Source organism: Xyrauchen texanus, chromosome 4, assembly GCF_025860055.1.
Source record: "Xyrauchen texanus isolate HMW12.3.18 chromosome 4, RBS_HiC_50CHRs, whole genome shotgun sequence".
Taxonomy (NCBI): Eukaryota; Metazoa; Chordata; class Actinopteri; order Cypriniformes; family Catostomidae; genus Xyrauchen; species Xyrauchen texanus.
This window is the reverse complement of record NC_068279.1, coordinates 25,297,834-25,316,349: the sequence shown is the minus strand read 5'-3', so window position 1 is coordinate 25,316,349 and position 18,516 is coordinate 25,297,834. Positions and strand designations below refer to the sequence as shown.

The window sequence follows — 18,516 nt, the reverse complement described above, 5'->3', positions numbered from 1 at the left end:
TCCTCCCCTGATGGAGGGAACGAGACGTTGTGTCCTCCCCGCCACATCGCTGAGCCGAGCCACTGTTGTGGCCGGACCATTTCCGGCTCCTCTGAAAAATCCTGAATGAACTCACCGTATTTGCCCGCTTAAATACCCGTATGTCCGGGGGCGGGGTATGCAAATACTGTCTGCCAACTTCTCATTGGCCTTTTTTCATAAGTCAGAGGCATATTTCGGCGCTCAAGAGAGACCCCTAGTGTCGCTTCTCCGATCCAACGTCTCGTTCCCTCCATCGGGGAACGGAGGTTACATACGTAACCTAGACGTTATAGCTCTTGAGTGAACAAGTGAATATAAGGTTCAAATAAAATGTGAAAAGTAGATATTTACTGAAAGGTTTAAATCTGTTCTTAGGACAAAGGAATTTTTTCATGAAAGTCAGGTCAGTCAATTTATTTATTTTTTTCAGTGTAACAGTGTTTTAAATGTCATAAATGTATTCAATTTATTAATTCCAATATTATATTATTTTGCATTGCAAAAATATATTTTGATTGTTACCTTTTCGACAGGAACATTTATAAATTAGCATTAACCTAGATTGATACAAATGGTGTAAAAACCGTTGACAAAATGACAATGTGAAAAGGTTAGATCACAAATTATTCTTGTAGCTTCCAGTGAGGTGCAAAGAGAGTGTGCACTTCCCATCCTTTCAGAGCATGTTCATGCATTCAAGTGTGCAAGCATTCTCTGTACCATCGAAGATTGCTGAGTCGGTTTTAAGCTCATTTTATCACCTCTTGACCTGTCTTTGGAAGACATTTTAATAAAACAAAGTGATATTAGACATTAAAATGTAAGGAACATATCTCTCTTTATCTCTCTCTCTCACTCACTCTCTTTTACTCTCCTCTACTCTTGAAATTTGATACTGAGTGTGTTGCCATGCAGAATAAAATGCTGTCTCAAAAATCAGCTTATTCTAAAAAACTTAACAAGACAAGAAAACATTTATATCATGATTTTAAATTATCTGTTTTTCTCTGTGTAACAGGTAAAGGATGGGCAAGGAGGAGGCTAGAACCGGCTGAACATTAAACAAAGTTTTAATGTCAAACTTAACTTAAAACAAACATAAACAAACACAGACAACACATGCAAAGTTGCTGCTTGCATCTCTCTTTCTCGAACTGGTGTCTCCTGTTCAGAATGAAACAAGTTAATATTTCTTAAATATACTTCACTAGTGATGGTGTTTCTTAAAAGCACATAAACTAATTTTAAATTTTAGTATTTTTGCCGGTATGACCATTAATGGAAGACAACTAACTTTAGCTCATAAATGTCAGCTTTTCTACCAGTGACATTTGGATGCTCTTGGGTGTTAATTTGAATTGAATCCCTAAAAAGCCATTTAAACCTGCCAGACAAAACACTAGAAACAAAACATTAAAATACAATAGGCAACTAATTAACATTTTATAAAAACAAAAAAATATGTAGAAAGACAAGTATGCTGGCTCACTCACTATCCTTCTCTTTCTGTGAGTAAGCCTCTCAAATTTCTTGAAACATTTGTAGAAAAAAGATTCCAAATAACTAATAAAGACTGATGAAAACTGAATGAAAAACAAAACATTAAAAAAACAAAACAAGACCACCACAGTTCTGGAAAGTAAATGTGCTTGAGACACCTGACACTGGTCGAGCCAATAATAACAAATTCTCTTTTAGAATATTTTCTCTGTAACATAATGAGAAGTTAGAAAGGGACTTGGCACAAGAGAAAGAGAGATAAACCACACCACCCAGTGTGAGCTGTAACAAACCTCTCCTGTTTGCTGACAACAGATTATTTGTAAATACACATTGTGCATCAAGGGTGTCAAATGGTTCTAGTTAGAACTACAGTATTACCACCCCAAGAACCACCTCCTGGCCACCAGGGTTCCTCGCATCTTAAAATAGCAAGTGCCACAACAGGCTAATTGTTTTTTAACAACAGAAAGAAACAACATTTGATGTTTTTTGTCTTATTTCCTAGTCAGCCAAACATCATTGACTTTTCTTTGCAGAATATATTGTGGTTATGAAAATAATACTTTTTTTATTTTAATTTTTGAATTGCTTTAAGGAATTATTCAATTTACTCCTGAAGATATAATATTTGTATTAATTATCAAAATGTGTGAACAAGGCTAAAGTCAAATAAGAAATATAAACTTACAATACAAATGGTGCTTTGTTGTGAAACTGGATACATGAATGCTTTTGTGGAACATTTCATATAAGTACATTTACAGGCAGAGTGTACATCTTAGCTTCATTAGACATCTGATACGCAAATAAAAATCCCATTCAATGTTTGATAATCAAAGGAAGATGGTCTCAATTATTTGGGTAAGTTGGGTAATAAGTTACCACCTACTGTAACCATGCGTTCAGACCAGAGGAGGCTAGAGCGTCAAAATTCGCTCTGGCTGCCAACAACGCTATCGAATATTTGTGGAAAATTCGTATTTGAAACTGGCAGCAACATTCGTTGAGAATGCTTGGTTTTGTGAACTATATTTAAAGGAGCCACAAAACATCCAGACACGTCGACCGGTATCTTTTTGACGACATATCACAAGTAGCGTATATTCTCATGAAATATTTGAATATATTATTATATAATATTATATAAACCATAATATCCACTTCATCAACTCACATGGCACACTAACATTTTCAGACACCTTTGTCCACTCATCGTTTTTTTAATTATTTATTTACACTCACCTAAAGGATTATTAGGAACACCATACTAATACTGTATTTGACCCCCTTTCGCCTTCAGAACTGCCTTAATTCTACATGGCATTGATTAAACAAGGTGCTGAAAGCATTCTTTAGAAATGTTGGCCCATATTGATAGGATAGCATCTTGCAGTTGATGGAGATTTGTGGGATGCACATCCAAGGCACGAAGCTCCCGTTCCACCACATCCCAAAGATGCTCTATTGGGTTGAGATCTGGTGACTGTGGGGGCCATTTTAGTACAGTGAACACATTGTCATGTTCAAGAAACCAATTTGAAATGATTCGAGCTTTGTGACATGGTGCATTATCCTGCTGGAAGTAGCCATCAGAGGATGGGTACATGGTGGCCATAAAGGGATGGACATGTTCAGAAACAATGCTCAGGTAGGCCGTGGCATTTAAACAATGCCCAATTGGCACTAAGGGGCCTAAAGTGTGCCAAGAAAACATCCCCCACACCATTACACCACCACCACCAGCCTGCACAGTGGTAACAAGGCATGATGGATCCATGTTCTCATTCTGTTTACGCCAAATTCTGACTCTACCATCTGAATGTCTCAACAGAAATCGAGACTCATCAAACCAGGCAACATTTTTCCAGTCTTCAACTGTCCAATTTTGGTGAGCTCTTGCAAATTGTAGCCTTTTTTTCCTATTTGTAGTGGAGATGAGTGGTACCCGGTGGGGTCTTCTGCTGTTGTAGCCATCCGCCTCAAGGTTGTGCGTGTTGTGGCTTCACAAATGCTTTACTGCATACCTCGGTTGTAACGAGTGCTTATTTCAGGCAAAGTTGCTCTTCTATCAGCTTGAATCAGTCGGCCCATTCTCCTCTGACCTCTAGCATCAACAAGGCATTTTCGCCCACAGGACTGCCGCATACTGGATGTTTTTCCTTTTCACACCATTCTTTGTAAACCCTAGAAATGGTTGTGTGTGAAAATCCCAGTAACTGAGCAGATTGTGAAATACTCAGACCGGCCCGTCTGGCACCAACAACCATGCCACGCTCAAAATTGCTTAAATCACCTTTCTTTCCCATTTTGACATTCAGTTTGGAGTTCAGGAGATTGTCTTGACCAGGACCACACCCCTAAATGCATTGAAGCAACTGCCATGTGATTGGTTGATTAGATAATTGCATTAATGAGAAATTGAACAGGTGTTCCTAATAATCCTTTAGGTGAGTGTATATCTCTGTAAGCAAACAAGGACAGATTAAATATTACGGGAACAGCCACCACGGCAATAATCATTTTCTCCTCCATTTTTTCTTCGGATCTAATGTTTGTTGGGAACCAAAGTTTACACAGTTGTGTTCTCTAGACTTCGCTAGAGAAAAGCACTTCTATATTCCAATAGGTTGCCACCGAACCGCGTCAAAGCTCATTATCATAATGTTGGCTGCACTTGAACTTTATTCTGACGCCCACACCGCCCAAGACTCGCCGCGCCGCTTCTCGCCACTGAGAAATGCTGGCTGTCATAGAAAATGAATGACTTCCGGTCGATTTGACGTCCTTCTCGACGCCTCTGGTCTGAACGCACAGTAAGTAAGGTATATGCGATAGGACTGGTCAGGCATTCAAATGGTCATGTATATTCATGCAGAAGCAAATTAGCACACATATAACTACAACACATACCCAAAGAAATGGACGTGCAGCATTGATTTACAGAAATATACTCAGGTGCCGGATTCTAGCATAAATGCTAACATTAGCACGCATCTAAAGATTTATACACCTTCATATATATAAGAACCATCATTCTGAACCATGATAAAAGCAGATAACATTTTATATGGATCATCTCCCCTTGATTAGCAACCACAGAATGTTGCCAAATATCTGTGTTCATATCAATGTTAGGAAAGCTACTTTGATGTAGCTTCACAAGCTACAAACAACTCATAAGTTAAAGTAGATAAACTACAATCAAGATACCATTTTACTACAAAAAAGTGTATGTACACTAAAGCAGCTAACAACACTGAAGCTATATAAGGAAGAAACGTTTTTCTATAAATCAATTTTTATATTGATAGTAATTTATATTGATAGTAACATAAATGTGCCAAATACAACCAAATAGAACTTATACTAAATTAAACATTGAACATAATATATTTACACAAAATATACTAAAACAATACATAACAGAGTCACAAACATTGACTAATAAACAGAAGCAATTGACTGAATATTTCATTTATATACAGACAGCCGCAATGACTGGTGAATCATTTATTTGAACTTGGTTAATTTACATGAACTGACCAAATGAACCAATTAATTAAAATAAATTGGGCTTCCCAATTGGTGAGATGTTTATTTCAACCAGTTCATTTGCACAAACTGATTCACTTCAATGTTTTGGATTTTCCAATGCTACAATTGAGAAAGTGAAGACAGTTTAGTTGGACGTGTTTGATTAATGCCTCAGCTCGCTCGACTGTGAAGCTGGTAGACATTAAAAAAGCAATGTTTTATCTTGATACACTCATTGGGAAAAGTAGCTTAGTATTGGATAAGCTACACTTTACAACAGTGATTCCCAACATGGTGTACAAGTAACCCCAGGGGAGGGGGTACGTAACCTTGTTCCAGTGTTACACGAAAATAATTGAAATTTGCTATGTTGAACCTAACAAAATGAATGACTTATCATCCTGAGATCCCAGAGTGACTGCTGTGGGCATTTCCCTTCTTGATTTGTAACTAGTAGCCCCTAATAAACATGCAAAACAAATATTTTTTTAGGGCAAATCGTTTTCCTAAAAATGTATGTCCTCATATGGGGACAGCGGGACTAAGCTGTGAAATTTTCAATAATTTCAAACTAGATATAGACTAGTATAGAAAGTCAGATTTTTTAAATAAAATTATTTATTAGGTTTCCAGGAGTGTTGATTATTCATGTTTTTGAGACATTATAGACGATTTTCTGAAAAGCTGCTTTGGAACAATGCGTATTAGGAAATGCACAAATAAAAATATTTTACTTTTATGATGTTTTTTTTTAATTTGGCAACCGCCACAGGTGTTGTATGATGATGTCGGCTGAAACTGTGAAAACTGAAACTGAAAAGAGAATGTTATGCACTTCAGGAAGCACCAAGAGTGGGAGAGAGATGTGCCTTTTCAGCACGAGGGATCAAATGATCATTTGGTTGTAATCAGTAACCGAGTGTAATCAGTAACCGAGTGTAAGCAGCAATTGTATCTAACACTATTGCCCTGTTCTGAGCTGATTTTTAGTCCCACTACATCATTAATGGATTCTGAAACTGAACTTTTGGTTGGATGTTAGGAGTGAATGCACTTGGCAGCATAGAAAAGATATAGGATGCTCTCTTGCTCCTTTTTTAGTATATAACTTCACCTCCAGTGTGCTGTCAGTCTGCACTGGTATCAGGAGAGTTTGAAATGCACCTTATTTTCATTCTAACTCCATATATAGCCTCTGAAAGAATATTTTTTTAAGCTTTTGATGAACCCATGGATTCTCAATGTGATCAAGCACAGTGAATATAGGATTTCTAAGGGGAAAATAGCTCTTTAGTCCACTATTGCGGTCATTGTGTTTAACAGCGTGCTGTTTTGCAATAAATCACTCACATTTTTAAAATGGCATATCGGATGAAATTAGAGACTTCAACTTTAGAGACTCAAACATTCTTACCAGATGTAGTTTTGTCTGCGTGTCTTCCAAAGACAAACTTCACTGTAATTAGTGCCATATAGTTTTGTCAAATGACTCTCTGGGTCAAAAGTTTAACCCTTAACTAAGATCAGTCGGGTTACATACAATTAAATTATATATAGCATATAGCAAAGACAAAACTCCAGTCCACGCAGAAGGACACGGGGGTGGGGGGGTAAGGATTAAGGATAGGTAAAAATATAGATTTAGCAATTAATCGCAATCTTCATTTAAACAATACTGATATTGATCTTTTACTCAGTGCGAAGCTAGGCACCAAGATCTTTTGACTACGTGTTAAGAGTAAATGTTTGTTTGTTCAATGATGAGATCCACACAATCTATTTGTCATTGAATAATGTCTCTTTTAATACCCTTTCTGTCCTTTGCAGTTTGTTGAAAACAAAAACAAAACAAAAAGTAACACCAGTTCTAATCACACATACTTTAGCATGGAAGCACTAAAAAAAACATGTGCGTTTTATCTCGTTAGGATGCACTATCTGGCTGAACTGCTGGTAGTCTTAAAGAGACAGTACTGTTTTAGCTTCTACATAAGAATGTAACTTGTAAATAGTAGGAATTATGTATGTAAACAATAAACATGTTGTAAAAATATGTATGAATTATGAAAAATCATGAAAAACTACTGATAAAATAAAATTAGATAAATGTTCATTTAAAATTAACATTTTGAAATCGAATCTGGAAAACTTTATCAATTACAATGGGTATTGATAAAGGGATGTCAATAGATCAATAGATCAAACCAATACTGATTGATCAATAATAATCAATATTTAAATGATTCTGTAAAATATTTTATAGTCTTTGGTATACAGTGGGCACGGAAAGTATTCAGACCCCCTTAAATTTTTCACTCTTTGTTATATTGCAGCCATTTGCTAAAATCATTTAAGTTCATTTTTTTTCCTCATTATTGTACACACAGTACCCCATATTGACAGAAAAACACAGAATTGTTGACATTTTTGCACATTTATTAAAAAAGAAAAACTGAAATATTACATGGTCCTAAGTATTCAGACCCTTTGCTGTGACACTCATATATTTAACTCAGGTGCTGTCCATTTCTTCTGATCATCCTTGAGATGGTTCTACACCTTCAATTGAGTCCAGCTGTGTTTGATTATACTGATTGGACTTGATTAGGAAAGCCACACACCTGTCTATATAAGACCTTACAGCTCACAGTGCATGTCAGAGCAAATGAGAATCATGAGGTCAAAGGAACTGCCTGAAGAGCTCGGAGACAGAATTGTGGCAAGGCACAGATCTGGCCAAGGTTACAAAAAAAATTTCTGCTGCCCTTAAGGTTCATAAGAGCACAGTGGCCTCCATAATCCTTAAATGGAAGACGTTTGGGATGACCAGAACCCTTCCTAGAGCTGGCCGTCCGGCCAAACTGAGCTATCGGGGGAGAAGAGCCTTGGTGAGAGAGGTAAAGAAGAACCCAAAGATCACTGTGGCTGAGCTCCAGAGATGCAGTCGGGAGATGGGAGAAAGTTGTACCATCACTGCAGCCATCCACCAGTCAGGGCTTTATGGCAGAGTGGCCCGACGGAAGCCTCTCCTCAGTGCAAGACCCATGAAAGCCTGCATGTAGTTTGCTAAAAAACACCTGAAGGACTCCAAGATGGTGATAAATAAGATTCTCTGGTCTGATGAGACCAAGATAGAACTTTTTGGCCTTAATTCTAAGCGGTATGTGTGGAGAAAACCAGGCACTGCTCATCACCTGTCCAATACAGTCTCAACAGTGAAGCATGGTGGTGGCAGCATCATGCTGTGGGGGTGTTTTTCAGCTGCAGGGACAGGACGACTGGTTGCAATCGAGGGAAAGATGAATGTGGCCAAGTACAGGGATATCCTGGACGAAAACCTTCTCCAGAGTGCTCTGGACCTCAGACTGGGCCGAAGGTTCACCTTCCAACAAGACAATGACCCTAAGCACACCGCTAAAATAACGAAGGAGTGGCTTCACAACAACTCCGTGACTGTTCTTGAATGGCCCAGCCAGAGCCCTGACTTAAACCCAATTGAGCATCTCTGGAGAGACCTGAAAATGGCTGTCCACCAACGTTTACCATCCAACCTGACAGAACTGGAGAGGATCTGCAAGGAGGAATGGCAGAGGATACCCAAATCCAGATGTGAAAATCTTTCCCAAAAAGACTCATGGCTGTATTAGATCAAAAGGGTGCTTTTACTAAATACTGAACAAAGGGTCTGAATACTTAGGACCATGTGATATTTCAGTTTTTCTTTTTTAATAAATGTCAACAATTCTGGGTTTTTCTGTCAATATGGGGTACTGTGTGTACAATAATGAGGAAAAAAAATGAACTTAAATGATTTTAGCAAATGGCTGCAATATAACAAAGAGCGAAAAATTTAAGGGGGTCTGAATACTTTCCGTACCCACTGTAGATCTTTGGTTTTGTATCGATGAAGGGGCACTTCATCCTAACTGATGGTGCTGTGGGGTTACGGCAAAAAAGGTTGAGAAACACTCCTTTCTGTCAGGGGGGCCGCTGCTTGAATATCATAAAAAATATAAGAAAATTCAATTATCGTTGATCTCTACAGAATATTTCATTCAAGCTGTTGGAATAGACTTATGGTCTCTTCAATGCCTTGCACTTTATAAAGGTCCAAGATCACACCTAATTTTCACAACTCATACTGTCAACTGAAATGTTTTGGAAAGATGTTTTTTTTCAATGTTTCTTCAACTGATCGATGAAAACCAATTTAAACAACAGTATAAACCATTGAAGAGACTGCATGTATGTGTAAGAATGTGTAAACTTTTGTTTCAACACACAGGAGTAAAAGTCACCCACCTAAATCATGGTATTTCAAGGACTTGTTTGAATAATTTATGAACTGTAGTCCAAGGTCTACATGAAGATTAATGCATGCACATGTTATTGCAAACCACTGTAGTTTCTAGGGCCCAATGATTTCTGAGATTCAGAAAACATAGACGTAATCACAGAATCCAGTCATAAAATCGAATTTACTATAAACTGTCACATAAAATAATCCCCTTCACAGTCCCATTTTTAAGCACTTAAATTGCTCAAGTGTACCATATTCGTGTGGCGAAAAGTTGGCAACCATAAGTGTAATACTATAGATAAAAAAAGAGCACAGTGCACATTCACTTTGAAGCATGTGGCACATGCAGACTACATATTTATTGAATTAAATTGTTTTATAATGACATTGGGCCATATAGTGAACTGCTTATCTGGAGATGAGAATGTACCATCAAAAACACAAAGAAACTGGGCTTCACTCAGTTTTCTGCCAAAAATCAGAAAAAACAGAAATATATTACTAGTGTATAGTAGTGTAGTATTTTATATTCACAGTAATAGTAGTATTAATAATAATAATACATTTAAGAAATATCTTATACCTGATGATCTGTTGTGTAGCAGTTTATTTGACAAAAATAACTTCAGGGCTGTATTTTGGATTGTGCTCTAAGGATCTGTATATGTCACGATTCCCCGTTGTCTGCCCTGTGTTCTCTGTCGCACTATCACGTTTATGTCATGTTCCCTTGTCTGCTCCGTGTTTTCCACTTCACCCGTCACCGTTCGCGCTCCATGTCGTGTTTTCCTTGTTGTTCGCCCCGTGTTTCACTGTCCTTGTCTAAACTACATTTCCCACAATTCCCGGCCTTCCTCTCTACCTGCACTCATCATTGTTTTCACCTGTGCCTCGTTCAGTCTCCACTTTGTCCGTGTATTTAAACCCTGGTTCTTTGTTCAGTCTTTGTCGATCGTTGTTGAATGTTACCGTTTCATGTTCATGCCTCTGTCAGTGTGTGCTACCTCTTGTCGTGTTCGTTCGTTCGTTCGTTCGTTCGTTCGTTCGTTCGTTCGTTCGTTCGAGGATTACCCTGCTGTTCGTGGATGTTTGTCAACTCGTGTTCACCCGTGTGTGAGTTTGTTTTTGTTTACTTTTCCCCTCGTGGACCTTTTATTTGCTCCAGTGTTTGTTTAATGTTGATATCGTGTATGGTTTCTTGTCATGCCTTTGCCCCGGTTTCCTGCCCATCGTGTTTGTTCTTCTAGCTGTGTGTTCTGTTGTTTGATAGATAGTTTTTCCCATCGTGGACTTTTCTTTGTGTTTACCTTTTTGTTACTTATATATTAAACTGCGTTTGGATCCTAAACTTCTGTCTGCCGTCTCCTGATTACCCACACCGTGACAGTATAAAGCACATCATTTGAAAAAATTATGTGTTTATGGAAAATTATTTGTTCTATTTTCATTTGATTCATGTTTTAATGAATTAATTCGATTAGAAACTATTTTGAGGATAACATTTTTGAATTAAACTGCTGGATATGGAATTCAGGATAAAGAAAATGGAAAGCACAGAATTATGAAAATAGAAATTTTGAAAAAGATAAAACAGATATTTTGATAACATTTTCCAAAACTGAGAACAATTCACAGAAAAAGCCCATTGGTCATGTCGTGCATGTGTCGTTCTACAATAGTCAATCCTACAGTTATCATTCACTGTGCTCCTGGTTGTTCCACTCCCATCCTGTCTTATTATGCATTTAGATGACACCTGTGGTTCTTTATTATGCAAACATTTAAACACAAATTTTATGTCTAACGAAGTTATTTAAAAATAATTGCAACTATATTATGCTTTTTTTAAATATAACAATGATGCCATCGATTTGGTTAATTGTCAATGATTTTTAAAGCCTGATTATATAATGACATGATATGATTTATTGTGGATTCACTTCTTTGAGTCTAAACTGTGATTAAAATCATTGCATGCATAAAAAGCTGAGCCACCTGCTTTGAAAAGTACTGTCCGATTAGTTTGAAACAATTTAAGCTGATCTTTTATTTTCTTTACTGTATGTTTGTCAAATGTGAGTTGTGTGACTCATTTAACTTTTGTATGTCTTCATTTTGTATCTTAATTTATTATAATTTTTTTTTCTTGATAAGGCACAGGACATTAATAAATGTGAATGCTTATCGACCTGTTTTGTTTTATTGTTTAGGGGAGACAACTACTCCCCTTTCAGCTAAAGATACCTTTTCTGTGCCCCTATTGTTTGGTAAAATGTCTACATGTTACTTATGAATCCTAAACATTTTACTAAAGCTTTAAATACAACAAAAATCTTTTACAGCAATTAAATCAACTGAAATCCATGGAAAACGTGTTTGCATCCCTTTTGTCATTTATAATGCTGCAATGTTTATAGCGTGCTTCATGGTAACATCTACTGCTACTTTTTTGGATAATTGCTTTTAAAATTATATCAGTTCATATCAACAACTAAAGTAATGCATATGGTTTAGATCAAATTCAGGTTGACTGGCTGTGGAAATGTGGTATGACAATGAAGCATTGAGAAAATTCAAAGGCAGTCATTGAGTGTGACACCTTGCCTCTGTTTTTAATCTGTAAATGTGACAGGCTCACAGAATAGAAGGGTGAGATTAGCTAAAAAAGTAATTAAGTGTGACACCCCTCACCCAATTAGAGTTCTTCTGAGTCTGCTAGTGTAGAGCCAATCTCTGTTTCGAATTGCGCTAATTTGGATTCTATATTCCAAACCTAATTCCATCAAATTTGCGGTATTAAAATTGATGTAGATGTTGTTTAGTCAGTTTTCTGTCTGTAGGAAACAAATTGTGGTATGATAAACCTGTCAGTAAATTATATGTTTTTGTAATCCATTTGTGACATCAGATGACAAGGAAACTGGTTTAAAAGGTGGAAAAATAATACAATTTCAATAGAAAATTACAAAAGTAAATTATTGTTTTTGGTTGAAATAATGCACACAGAATCACAAACATGTAGGCTTTTTTATGTTACATTTCATGATGACTTGAAACATGAAAAATCAGGCTGATGTCCAGTATGATGTAGTATATACTTTCAAAACTCTCTCCCCAGTCCAGACCATTTATTGAAGCTAAGCTGCAATAATAATTGAAATAGGCATATGTAATAAAAGATGAATTTCATTAGCAGCACTGCATGGTTTTACAGGTATTGTACTGTATCCAAAGAGCCAGTACACAAAACGGTGTTAGCGAGACAATGTCCAGTTTGATAAACAATAGTTACATTTCTGGCCTCATACTGTATTTGTCACTGTCGTTGCACTTTGGAAGTTAAAATCAGCCACTTTTTACTTCAGGGTTTCTGTAATGCCTTAGTGAAATACAAATCTACTGACACCAGCTGCGGGACAATCAGGCTATATTAGATTAGAGGCTATCATGATGACTGAGATCTGTAAATTATCATAATGTATGTCAAATTGTGAGTTTGTCTCTAATGATCTATTACAAACAGGGTGTTTCACCCCACTTTTGGTCATATTCACGTCAATATGAACGATTCACTTTTCCAGTGTGCCTAAAGAACCTAGAAGTGCAGACACTGGGCATTTGTTTGTAAAAAGTAATTTCATGTATTCAGTATTCAGCTATTTGTCCTGTCCAGTCACTGTGAAGTAATAAAGACAAAACTGGATACACAATAAAAAATTTTAAAAAAGGAAGATGAAGAGACACCACAATTAATTAAATACAAGCAGTTATCTTAAGATCTACATGTACAGTATCTAATCTGACAATTCAAAATAACTTTCACTGATGCGACTTAATGTATTTAGGTTGATTCAGTGAAATAAATAAACTATATTTGACTTCTGATGTCTTTTCTTTGAAATCTGATAATTAGGATGCTACCACATAAAGTACATTTATTTAGGATACTTGACATAAAATGTTTACAGTGTATCACTCCACTATGGTATATTATGGTGTTCCTGCTGTGTGTTAGGACTTGCATCTCTGTAAGGTAAGCAATGGGGCTGCAACAACTAATCGATAAAACCGATAAGAACTACTCAGAGCTTAACAATAAGGATGGCCCTGGGGCAGTGATAGAGCGTTTCGTGTCAGTTGAAGGACCTGTCACTTGCCCTATGGCTAAAATTGCTATCAGTAACATACTCGAAAGGATTATATTTTTTAGGGCAATCTAATCTGATTACTTTTGGATTACTACTGGCCTAGCTCTTGTTTATTTGATGTTAAATGCTTTTGAGTAGGATAATGTATACAGTTTTGCTTCAGTGCTTTTAAGAAAACTTAATTAATCAATATATGAGAATTTATATGATTTGTTTGTGCTTTACTCTCTATTAGTTTGTTGCTGAGTAAAAATAAGGTACTTAAAGTGTCCTGAAACAAAGAAACACATTTGAAATTATATGTATGTTTTGTCCAAGTGTGCTTGAAATTAAATTGGAATTTTTTTCTTCAATTAATTAATTGTTTGAGGAAATAATCAACAGATTACCAGACTATCAAAACCCTAGTAGCCAACGCTTATTTTTTACCATGGTCATTTAACATTTGTGGGGCACATTTCAGCACAGACTGTTTAAGTATGCACCGATTCCACTTTTCTCTTCCGATCCTATTCCAATACCAGAACTCCCTGTATCAGCCCATAACGATCCCAAACCAATACCAGTGTTGTTTTTTAAACCTCACTTTGTGGAACTGATTAGTAGTACTCTTTTTATGTTTAAAGAAACACAAACCTCAAACTACACATTATTTCATTATAAAACAGAGAATTAAAAAATAATTAAAGAAATGTTTATCCTATTAAAAAAAAACTTTGTTAAATTATCTACTGAATAACGCAGCAGCAAAATTAACAGTAATTCCAGTAAAAATATGAAGTGGAAAAAAGCCAGTTCTATAAAAAATAAATAATAATAATAATAATTACATTGTAGTATACAATTTGTATTGGTCTCGTCAGAACAAACCCTAATCCATCTAAAAACTTCAGTATCGGAAGCCATACCCAATCCTGGTATTGGATACCTAGATTGTTTTAAGAACATGTTTCAATGTAGTAGAAGCGTTGCAAAGAGACCATTATTGAAGGATGGGGCAGTACCAACAAAATTTGACCTGGCAGAAAACTGCAAGTAAGTCAAGTGTCTAATTGTTTTATGTGAAGAAGGTTAGCCAATCATAACAGGGTGAATTTACAAAGAAGTCTTAAAAGGTATAGTAGCATAAATGCCTTGTTTTATTTAAGGGGTCCAAGTAAGAGTGAAAAATTGTCATATTAATCTCTAAATAATGATAGCGTTCAGAGCAAGAAACCTTGATACTCATTATATGTGGTCATCAGGGAGGGAAATTATTTTTGAAAAAGTGAAAAATATAGCCAATATTCAGTTTGCTTCCAACAAACTACTAGTAATAATATTTTGTAAATGTTATTAAGTTCTTAGAACTCTCATGTGATTGTGCTACATAGAACACATTTATCAAGGGTTCTTTGTAAGAAAAATTTGCCTTGTCTGGAATGCAGTTTAACGAGACCCGAATTAAAACGATGTGTGCATTAGATTATTACATAACACAGACAGGCATACGCAACTCTTTCGCACCCCCTCACATATGTCCCACTCAAAAACATACACATAATTGCATACAAACAATGTTTACCACTAACCCAACTATCTGTCATCATTGGTCATCTAACAAGTAAGTACGAGTTTGGCTATTTTTGCACTGTCCAATCATCAAGCTCCCTGCTTATTAAAACAGTTCAATCTACAGTTGGTGGTCAAGAAGATTTACAGACATTAAAAACTTTTACTGTCAACTGTAAGTTTTTTGTAGTGTTTTGTTCTTACGAAATACAGTCTACCTCTCACCAACTCTGCTGCTCTATTCATGAACTGCTTTTCCTTCCAAAATGTGGCTTCATGTAAGATGTAAGATTCACATTCGTGAGATTTATTTTTATATCAAGTCAAGACTAGTGTAAAGTCTCTCACACTCTGTCTAATGTCTAATCTGATCTGCGCATTTGTCAATTTCATGATTTGGCTGCATGGCGTCTGAAACAGTATTTTCCGTAAAGATCGAGCAGTTTGCTTCGAACTCAAACCCAAAAGATACAAAGGTTAATTAAACACACAACTAAGCTCAAATTCCTTCCAGGAACCTACACACACACACACACATACTCTTAAAACAGCCTCAGACAAAATGCACGCTCAACTGTGCCTATGACTGAAGCACCTAACACTCATTCAAGTTCTTTAAACAAAATGCCAAGACATGAAACTGTCTCACATTTTCTGTAGTTTAAGACTGGGGTAGTTTAATTTTAGTCTCTGGATATTTTCTTATGCATCCCCCTTTTTTATTCAGGTGATGCAGATCTGATTGAATCAGTAAATTTGAGTTTTGGGTTTTTCTTTATATATATATATATATATATATATATATATATATATATATATATATATATATATACATACACACATAGATATTGAAACAATATTAAAAACAAAAAGGTCAGAACGTGTAAGCAGTACAGTTTTAAGTAATGACATTTAATGGAAATCCATGGTATGACATTGACAGCTGGAGCTGTGCATCCATGTGTGTGCATCAAAATCTGCCCTGCCCATGTGTAGTGCGTGAGTGAGTGAGTAAATATGTGAATGACTCAGAAAATGGGCAAGAATACAGTGAAGTTCAAGGATACAAGCTTTGAGTCACTTGGCATGGGGTCATGCATTTGGTGGCGACCATGTGGGGTTGCCTTGATGGCAGTATCACTGGAACACTGTAACCCCACTGGGAGAGGAGACTTTAATAACTACACATCTGTGTGTTAATGTGTACAGCTACCTCTGTGTTGTAGTTTACTTGGCTGCAGACATAAAGTGAGGAACTCTTCCTTTGAGAAAGAAGTTATAATTCATCTGAACCATGACTAACCGCAAAATCATATCAATCTATACTCTATAATTCCTGAAGTAGGCCTACAACTACATGCTTAATTTACATGCACTCCCCAGATGAGTTATTACAGATTAGTTTTCCATCACTTTTTCTCAGTTCCACTTGTGTTATACTCGGAAACATTACTCATTCTCTAATACTTCCAACCCGTCACATTTTCTCTTGTTACTCGAGAAGTCATTCAACACTGATTAGCTATAATTCACCATAACATTTTTGACGAATTTGTAACGCACCTTGTGCTTTTATAAAAAAATAAATATTCAAATAGACGTTGATGTACAGGGGGAAAAAGATAAAGTAAAACAAAAAAAAACATTTATCGCTTACCTGCCGTCCGTTAACGATGTTACATCCAGCCATTCGCCCACTTCGTTTTTCACGCAGGGCACGTTAGGGTATGGCGGACGGGTCAACATCCCGCCCGGGTACCACTGTTCGGGCTGAGGTCGCTCCCGCGGAACCAGAGTCCCGCCGCGCCCGTACTCGTAGGGGTTACATATAAATGGTGTTTCGTGGCCAGTAGTGTAAGGATTTCTCTGCTTGGGAGGCCCGTAGTGTCTGTTACTGTCCTCGTTATACCTATGCGGGTACGTCCAGGTCTCATTCAGTTCACAGGGCATCATCTCAGCTTTAATTTTGACGTTGTACATATTCTGGTAATCGGAGTATCTCTCCTCCGCGGGCCCGGAAAACTCACCGGACATCGCTGTGCGCTTAACAAAGCTGTGGCTCGGCCCGTTATCGTGCTCAGAGAGCAAAGGTTCTGGGTGGACGAATTGGTTCATATTCGCTGACAAAAGTTGTTCGAACTGGCACGAAGCCGTCCGTGTTGCGTCCATATCCGGAGCTGTCGTCGCAGCTGTACCTTCTGAAGTCAGACTGGCAAACGCGTTTAAGTGCGGATGTGACGAGCTGCTGCACTGCCAGGTCGACACCTCACCTGGTAGATGCTCCAGGTTGGCACTTTTAAACATCCCGAGCAGTTTATCCCTACCCTGCATCTCGGCAAATCTGTCTCGTCCCGCCAAGAGAGCGTATTCTCTGTCTTTCCCTCCTGCCTCCCGTTCGCTCACTGAACAGTCTAGCAAAGGCATTCCGAACAAATAGGTGTCCTCACAACTACTTTCAGTGGTCAGGGGCGTTGGCGGCGCATTGTGCGGTCCCACCTCGCCCAGTTCGCTGGACTCCATAGCCAACCCCAAAGACACGGACACGGCTTTGCACAGCTGTCGCGCTGTCTCAGAGATGGTGCTGCTGCACGCGCGACAACTCGCCACACTAGCGTCACGGTTCAAATTTAACTCGCGTGTGCGAACTTCAGCTGCGCCGCTGCATTTCCGTCCTGTCTCGGCGCCCCATTGCAAACCCGCGCTGATTTCAGTGGCGTCTGCACTGTCCGAGCTGCCAGATAACAGGGACAGGGCGCTTTTGCTTCCTTTTGAACTCTTGAGAAAATTGATTCGATTCGCCTCTGCCTCCATCAGTGAACTCGGACTCTCGCGCGCTTTCTCGGGGCAGCATATTACTTTGCTAGGAGACAGCTTGCTCAAACGCATTTCCCTCGCCGCTTTATCGTGCAAGCAGTCGCACTTTTTTGAGGTCCAAATGTTCAAACTCTCTGAGACGGCGGTGCTATTCGCTCGCACAACGCGTACGCTTTGAAAAACGCTTTGATAAGGTCCGTGAAAAACTGCGTCTGGGGATTCACTAACCTCCCCTAACACGACCGGAACCTCCATAGTCTAGAAACAGACACTCCAGTACACACAGGTGCGAGAGAGCTTAAAGGGCACTCACCGCAACAAGTTAATCGACAAAATCCCCGGTCCGGCGAAGTACGTGTTCCCGTGGAAAAACTTCCAGTCAGACAGACAAGAAGATGCGCAGCACACGGCCGTGTAAGCAAAATAGTAAAATGGTCGTCAGGGAATAATCGGAGACGCACAGGCGGCTCTCAATAAACGTCAATGGAAAAAAGCGTCCCAACTTTTCTAAAAATGAAAATGAACAGTATCTCGTGTTTAGCCTTTTCGGGCGACTGCAGTCCAGTGTGCTGTTCTGGCAATCAGTTTCAAACGCTTTATTCAGTCCCACCTTATGCTAAAGTCGTGTAGGCTAGTAGTAGAGAT

General features: G+C 37.9%; 1 protein-coding gene across 1 annotated transcript in view; it reads right to left on the bottom strand.

Annotated features, from left to right (window-relative positions):
- The window catches only part of LOC127640503 (androgen receptor-like), a 131,725-nt gene extending 113,569 nt beyond the window's left edge, over nucleotides 1-18,156 (bottom strand). Inside the window, exon 1 of the mRNA XM_052123106.1 lies at nucleotides 16,715-18,156. Coding sequence (XP_051979066.1) covers nucleotides 16,715-18,126 — 1,412 coding nt within the window. The 5' untranslated portion in view covers nucleotides 18,127-18,156. The remainder of the gene's footprint in view (nucleotides 1-16,714) is intronic.
- Nucleotides 18,157-18,516: the final 360 nt, after the last annotated feature.